The sequence below is a fragment of the Mobula birostris genome, chromosome 15 (genome assembly GCF_030028105.1).
Source record: "Mobula birostris isolate sMobBir1 chromosome 15, sMobBir1.hap1, whole genome shotgun sequence".
Classification (NCBI taxonomy): domain Eukaryota; kingdom Metazoa; phylum Chordata; class Chondrichthyes; order Myliobatiformes; family Myliobatidae; genus Mobula; species Mobula birostris.
This window is the reverse complement of record NC_092384.1, coordinates 18,101,455-18,109,891: the sequence shown is the minus strand read 5'-3', so window position 1 is coordinate 18,109,891 and position 8,437 is coordinate 18,101,455. Positions and strand designations below refer to the sequence as shown.

Genomic DNA, 8,437 nt, shown 5'->3' with positions numbered 1-8,437 from the left:
TGGGGTTGAGAGGGATAATAAATCTGCCATGGTAGAATGGCAGAGCAGACTCGATGGGCCATAGCCTAATTCTGCTCCTATGTCTTATGCACCAAGTTCTCAGTACCATCCCAAATGCTTAGTGATTTTCTTTAATCACAGATTAGTGATTTTCATGAGGGAACAAGGATTAACATTTTTCCCAGGAGCATCTGTGGATTTCCTTGAACCATTTCCTCTGTTCACATGAATCTCATGCCACAACAGTGCTGAGAATAGTGCTGTTTTGGTTTCAGATGCTACATGGTCTGTCCAATGGAGCTGAGAGAGGGACATTGATAATGACACATTTATACTATTCATGGATTTGGAGGAATTTGTGGAGATGCTGTTAATGGTATTACTGCAGTACTTTGAGATGGTCTGTGACTTGGTGCACAACTAGTCAGAGCTTAATACTGCTTGGCAGACCAGGTACCAGGTCAATGTCCATCTTCTAATGATTCTCCTCAGATAGCCAAAGGCAGGTGGTGGATTTCTTCATTATTTGCAATTGTTGAAAGGTGGCTTCTGAAGGATCTCATTATGGACCTGTAATGTTGTACAGTGGGAGACAGATTGGTAGAGAACCTTTGTTCTGCTTTTTGTTCTTCCTAAGATGATTATGTGCACATTCACAGACCAAGCTTAGTTATAGTCAGCTCATTCATTAAAGCAGAGAGAATGCATTTTTCTCCAGGATCCCAGCTTGTATATGTACGCATGCATAGCAGCATCTCCATACGCTAGCTCCATGAATGAAATTGGGACATTTGGTGACAAGGTAGTGTACAGGAGTGAGATAAATTAGCTGATTGATGTCACAACAACAATTTTACACCCAATATCAGTGAGACCGAGAAATTGATTATGGACTTCAGGAAGAGGAAGTCGAGGGAGCAAACACCAGTCCTTGTTGAGAGATCAGCAGTGGAAAGGATGAGCAGTTTCAAGTTCCTGGATGTCATCATCACTGAAAAGCTATCCTGGGCCCAACATATTGATGCAATTACAAGGTATAACAGTGGCCATATTGAGGAGATTTGGTATGTCACCAAAGACTAACAGGTGTCTACAAATGCACAGTGGAGAGCATTCTAACTTGTTGCATCCCCAACATTAAGGCAATGCCTCAAAAAAACATTTTTTATTAACAAAATATACTTTATTCAAAAAATAATGTACAGTAAACCATTCAATCCTTTAGAGACGGTTCCACTATATTCTATGCATTACCACACTTTTAGCCACTCACGTGGCACTCTGTTGTTTCATCTTTACACACCGCTGATGAGGGGTATACTCCCCACCACCCAACCCCTCCCAATCCTGTGGGAGAAGAAACCTAAACTGTGGTCCTTCCCCACTGGGCCCTTGTGATGGCTGCACCAAGTTTCAGCGCGTCCCTCAGCACATACTCCTGCAGCCGAGAATGTGCTAGTCAGCAGCATTTTGCCATGGACATCTCCATGTGCTGGAAGATCATCAAGTTTCGGGCCGACTAAAGAGCATCTTTCACCGAGTTTATGATATGCCAGCAGTACCGGATGTTGGTCTCTGTGTGCGTCCCCGGAAACAGCACGTAGATCAGAACCATGAACTTCCCTCACCGAATCACCTACTGCAAGTCCTAATCTGTGATTAAGACAGTGCCAAATTACCACATCAGGGTAATGTTCCTTGAGAATTGTAGCAACACCAGATCTGACACCAAGCATTGTGCTCTCCCCATCACTAGCAAATGCTGCAAGGTTCTGTTTCAAGTAAGAGTCGTCAAACCCATGGTTATTGAGACAGTTCAATAGATGCTTAGCAATTGTTGCAACTTTCTGATCAGGCAGTTCAGTTAGATCTAAAAACATAAAATGGGGATCACCTTCCTGATCATTTTCACATTTCAAATAAACTATTAGGGCGGTCTTAATGCTCAGGCTTGTTGATTCATCAATTTGAACAGAAAATTTGCCATTTATCTGCTTGATATGCTAGGAAATTTTCTTTTTCATATGAACGGCTATGTGAATAATTATCTCTGTAGCACTAGTGTGGGAATGCAGTCCAATTCCAATGTCAATACCATTTTTTTTTTTTTTGAAGTTCCAATAAGCCAAAGTGATCAGAGTATGGTCTGTCATTCTGAGCTAAATAATATGCAGAACAAAAAATTGAACAAGTTGCCTTTAGATGCGAAGCATTCATGGTGTCACATAATTTTCCAAGAGCATCTTCACTAGCTATATTTTCAACACTTAGAGCAGCAGTATGAGCTTTTGATAGTTTGTGATCAACAATTTTTTTTCTGAGATACTTCAAGTGTGTACTTCAATCGGCTCCATAATAGGATACTTGGTACATCTGCCATGCCGAGATTCTCCCGTGATCTTTAAGTTCTTGAGGCTGTAGCACTTTACATAGCTAGCCAGCCATCCCTTATTAGCCTTAAATTCCTTCCTCTCGCTCTCCTCAACCCCCTCACAGTAGCACTCATAGAGGCTAAGTGCTTTCTCCACACATAATTTTGCCATCAACAGGGATATGCTTCTGTGACATGTCCTCTAGCCACACACAGAGAAATCACTAAGTCTTTGCAAGCACTTTATCACGAACCAGAGAGACCATTTTTACCATTGTCGGGGTAGCACCAACACTTCCACAAATTTCAGCTTCTTTCTGCTTTATTGTGCGAATGCTCGATTCGTTCTTACCGACCTTACAGCCCACTTCGGCAAGCAACATGCCACTTTTCAAAATATCTAAGATTTTTATTTTCTTAGCGAACAATGATGAAGCAATGAGTGCTGGAGAGAGACCGAGGATCTGTGAAATGGCAGGAGGAATTTCACAAAACAGTCACAGCTCCAGGATTTCACCAAAACTGATCAAATACCCTAATGTTATTAATGGTATTTTCCCCACTAGCCACCACCCCCTCTCCTCAACCCCTGCTTCCGTAAAATTCCCTCTATTTAATAGGCGACCGCTGTTAAATTCCCCGCTTGTTTATTTTTACTTTTTTTTTTAAACAGAGGTGCCGGAGCAGTCCTCTGGTGAGCTCTGGCAGCACTGCACCCCTGCTCCTGAGTCAGGTGGGTGGAAGTCAGAAAGAGGAAAGGAGCAATAACTCTACTGGGTTTTTTTAATATAGACCCCCACCCCCCCACCCCCAATAGTAACAGGGATATCAAAGGGCATATAGGGAGGCAGATTCTGGAATGAAGCAATAATAATAGGGTTGTTGTGATGGGAGATATAAACTTTCCTTGTATTGTTTTGCTACATCTTCAAAGTACTCAATCAGGCTCGTAAGGCATGACCTGCCCTTGACAGAGCTATGCTGACTTCCTAATCATATCATACCTCTCCAAATGTTCATAAATCCTGCCATACTTTGAGGATGTCGCAAAACACATTGATGAAGGTAGAGCAGTGGATGTAGTGTATATGGATTTCAGCAAGGCATGTGATAAGGTTCCCCATGCAAGGCTCCTTCAGAAAGGAAAGAGGCATAGGATCCAAGGAGACCTTGCTTTGTGGATCCAGAATTGGCTTGCCCACAGAAAGCAAAGGGTGGTGGTAGATGTTTCATATTCTGCATGGAAGTCAGTGACCAGTGGTGTTCTGCAAGGATCTATTCTGGGACCCCTCCTCTTTGTGATTTTTATAAATGACCTGGATGAAGAAATAGAAGGATGGGTCAGTAAATTTGCTCATGACACAAAGGTTGGGGGTGTTGTGGATAGTTTGGAGGGTTGTCAGAGGTTGCAGCGGGACATCAATAGGATGCAGAACTGGGTTGAGAAGTGGCAGATGGACTTCAACCCAGATAAGTGTAAAGTGGTTCATTTTAGTAGGTCAAATTTGAAGACAATATAATATTAATGGTACTACTCTTGGCAGTGTGGAGAATCTGAGAGATCTTGGGTTCTGTGTCCATAGGACACTGAAAGCTGCTGCACAGGTTGACAGTGTGAAGGAGTATGGTGTGTTGGCCTTCATCAACTGTGGGATTGAGTTCAAGAGACGTGAGGTAATGTTACAGCTATACAAGATCTTGGTCAGACCCCACTTGGGAGTACTGTGTTCAGTTCTGGTCACCTCACTACAGGAAGGATGTGGAAACGATAGAAAGGGTGCAGAGGAGATTTACATGGATGTTGCCTGGATTGGGGAGTATGCCTTATGAGAATAGGTTGAGTGAACTTGGCCTTTGCTCCTTGGAACGACAGAGGATGAGAGGTGATCTGATAGAGGTGTACAAGATGTTGAGGGGCATTGATCATGTGGATAGCCAGAGGGTTTCTTCCTAGAGCTGAATTTGCTAACACGAGGGGCATAGTTTTAAGATGCTTGGAAACAGGTATTGAGGGGATGTCAGGGGTTAAGTTTTCTTTTCCCCAACACAGAGAGCGGTGGTTGCATGGAATGGTGGTGGAAGCAGATACAATAGGGTCTTTTAAGCGCCTCTTAGATAAGTACACGGAGCTTAGAAAAATAGAGGGCTATGCACTAGGGAAATTCTAGGCAGCTTTTAGAGTAGGTTGCATGGTCGGCACAACATTGTTCTATGTTAACGTTTTAGGAACAGCTTATTCCCCTCCACCATCAGATTTCTGAACTGGCAATGAACCAATCAATGAATACTACCTTTGCTCCCTTTTTACACTACTTGATTATTTGAAAAAGTACATTTATTGTAATTTATAGTTTTTTTAATGTATTGCACTGTACTGCTGCTGCAAAACAACAAATTTCACAACATATGCCAGTGATATTAAATCTGATTCAGAAGTGGAGGCGATCTTGACTGAATAGTTCCAGTGCAGTCGAAAACTTGAGGTGCAATCTTGTAGCTTTAAAGACTGAAAAAAATGATGAAGCATTGATGCAGTCTTGCTTGAAATCAGTCTGCACCGAGCTGGGGTTTGCTGTGGACTAATTAGTAATGATTAATAGCAAAAGGATATATAGACAGACATGCAACAATGTTGCTTTGTTACCTTGGTCTGAATTTAAGGTAGAGTAAGAAATTCATGCCTTGCAGTATTTGTATGGAAAATCACAAGCACACTTAACCTGGCCACTACCTGAATATCAAAATCAAATAACACTCCAGAATCACTTGTATACATAATCAAGACACTGACTATATTTGTAAACAAAAATTAGTGTAGTCAGTCTTGAAATGTAGGCGAACTGCAGTTGGGGCATGGTATGTATCGAAATGGAATATTTTAAATCCATTACTATTTTAATTACGATTTATCATTGACAGTCATTTATCAACCTGTCAAGCCAAATTACAAATAGAGCTGGCTGCAATATGTTCTTCACTATAAGCTTCTGCGTGGGTGGGTAATTTAGTGACATTTATACACTTAAACTATCAGGTTTCATCAGAACTTTAAACCAATAAACTAAACTTCAAATGAAAGACTTAGAACATCTATGGTGTCACTCAAGGCCAGAGGGTAGACTATTTGTAAAGTGTACTCTAGATGCAGAACAAAGCACTCCCATTGATTCTGCACAACTGCTGTTAGAACTCAGTCTCTCCTGCAGAGAACTCCATACTTTTCATCAGTCTGACACCGTTTCTTTGTCAATTAATTGTTAGACTGGGGATGACAATGTGCTGCATCCAGGTCCACAGCTGCACAGGAAACACCCAGAGGTCTGAAAGGACCCTTCACCGCAAGCAAGTCAGAGATCAGATCAACTTAAGAAAACAAAACCTGCAGATGCTAGAAATCTGAAGTGTTCCTACAGAAGAACTCCAACCTGAAATGTTAACTATGTTAAAAATGTTCCTTTCTCCACAGAAGCCACCTGACCTGCTGAGTGCATCCAGCATTTTGTTTTCATTTCAGATTATCTTAACCAGAAAACTGTTCAAAATGTAATAAAATGCAATGAACAGGACTCACATGGAAAAGCAAAGTTTAAAAACCTGCAGACAATTTTATTAATAAATTCTGCCATTTCTTCTGTACAGAACAAAGAGCCTGTATGTTAGGATTTCATTAACATCTCAAATTACACAGCATGATTGGGAATAAGTATCTTTTACGTTCAGAAAGTGAATTTTATACACAGAAAAAAAGTTTACAAACCCTGGTTTGTAAATTTACTTCAAAGTGACATTGACACCTACAGCAGAACAACGCACGACTTTCCGCGTTTTCTCTGTACAACACAGAGTGAGACCTTGTAGCATCCCTGTACACAATTTCACTACAGATAATCTGTATTAAAATTTTAAACACCCTACAAAGGAAAATTTAAAAAATGATATCCCATGTCTGCAACATGCAGGCCACCCCCTCACCAGATGGCAGTCACAAATGTGACCAGGCAAATCCATATGAGAACTTTGAACAGAAGGCAACAGAGAAAAGTCAACAGTTGCAGAGGGTGACCCTGCTAGAATTTATTAGTAAACAATAAATAAGGCTGAAAATTCAACACATAGGGCAAAAATAAATGTGCATGATGCTTCTGTTAGCAGTCAGGGATCAGTATTCAAAATGTACATTGCCTGATTAGATCATTGCTCAGCTGATGGGATTTGCAACTGCCTAATGGAATAGTATTGATCATTGGTAGCACCCTCAGGGGCATCCAACAGAGATCCTGTCAAATCTGCCTAAGCCTGATTAAAGCATTTGGTTCATTACCTGATTATTAACACCACATTGATGGCAAAGTAGTCTCTCAGCGTAAAACAGACTTAAAAAAAAACTAGCAAATTTTGTCACGTGCTGTAACAGAATTTTTTAAAAGGGCAATAATATTGTGAATATTAGTTTTATTGATTCCAAGTCAGCAATATTTTATATCATAGTGATATGCATGTCTAATTCTTTACACCTGGTACTACCTTAGATTGTACCAAATAATCTCACAATTCACTGTTGTAAATGTGTGTGAAAATTCCTATGAAACTATATCATTATCCTAAAACTAAATAATTTTAGGCTGGCTAGTTCCCGTTTGAGAGCTTTTTACATGATCAAAGTGGAGCTGCTAAAAAATGCAGGAATATAATGAATTACACATGAATTAATAGCCTTGTCTTAATACAAGAAAGTCAGGAGGCGTATAATGACTTAACTAACACATGCACAGTGAACCCTTCTCAGAGGGGCAGTACTGAGCTTCGCAGTTACACCCCTTTAGTTTTAAACTCCAAGTGATGAGGAAAAATCTGTAACTGAGGCCACTGAGCACGCGCTACCAGCCACAAACTGAAACTTAAAGAGAAACCAATCAAAGCACAAGATACAGATTAATATAACCACAAATTTACATAATGCCAAACATTTCAAATATACTACAGTGATTTAAGTTTGGCTTTCAATACACGTGGGCATTTTAGAGAGTGGCTCAGTTTTTATGTTCTGCACAGACAGGTCCCTTTAAATCACTAGCACACAGTATTTAATTTACAAGACTGAATAATGGGCAAAATTATTGCCCATTTTCTCTTTCTCACCATCACCTAAAGAAAGCATGAACAATCTTCAAAAAGAAAGCAAATCAATCTGATTTGTACAGTCACCACAAGAGTTGAAGCAGACACTTTCCTAAAGTGTCCTACAGTCTACTTGAACTGATGCAATTCTTTGGAATCATTCCAGTTGTGGCAGTTAACTTTCCTACAGGTGAGAATCTCTGTTGGATTAGACTGCTACCAAGAAAACTTGCTGATCTGGGCGAACATGATTCAGATACACATTGGAAACCAAGTCTACAGGGAACTAAAGAGAGGAGTCCTGCTGCAGCAGAAGCAGCAGCTTTTAGTTTGCACATTTGTTCTGCAGGAAATATCTGTGCAGAACAAACTGAGAGCAAGTGTAAAGGACTGGATTACGTCTGCTGCTCTTATTTAAGGAGACTATACAGAGGCTGTACAAAAGCTGGGTTTCACCATGCTCTACCTATCCTTCAGCTCCCGTGTCACTCGTTTAGTGATCCTGCCGCAGGTCATGCCCAGTAGAAATAGGACGCACACTCCTAACGCCAAGAAGCCCATCAGGTAATTTTTAGATGGAGATGTCATAACTTGATGAGCTAAGTCTACAAAACCTTCTGCTGGGGCAACCTACAAAAAGAATAAAAGCACTATATTAACTGAGGATAAGACAGGATGAGATTTCAATGAAACCAGGCAACAGATCTTAAGTTTAATGAACATGAATTCCAATGCAATGTATGTGAAATCTTGTACCAGTTCTTCTTCCATCCTTTCCATCATTTGGAACGCACCATTCCCAAATCAAGCAAAATTACATATAGAATTCCCATCAATTCAGCTGTTTTGCCACAATACCCACGATAAACTGAAATCACTACTCACAATCTTACCTTTTGTGACCTAAAAACATATTCCCTGACACTAACATCCATTTCAGAAGTTATC

General features: G+C 40.5%; 1 protein-coding gene across 1 annotated transcript in view; it reads right to left on the bottom strand.

Moving 5' to 3' along the window:
* Positions 1 to 5,956: 5,956 nt before the first annotated feature.
* Positions 5,957 to 8,437, bottom strand: part of glg1a (golgi glycoprotein 1a) — a 166,281-nt gene continuing 163,800 nt past the window's right edge. Inside the window, exon 26 of the mRNA XM_072279381.1 lies at positions 5,957 to 8,119. Coding sequence (XP_072135482.1) covers positions 7,952 to 8,119 — 168 coding nt within the window. The 3' untranslated portion in view covers positions 5,957 to 7,951. The remainder of the gene's footprint in view (positions 8,120 to 8,437) is intronic.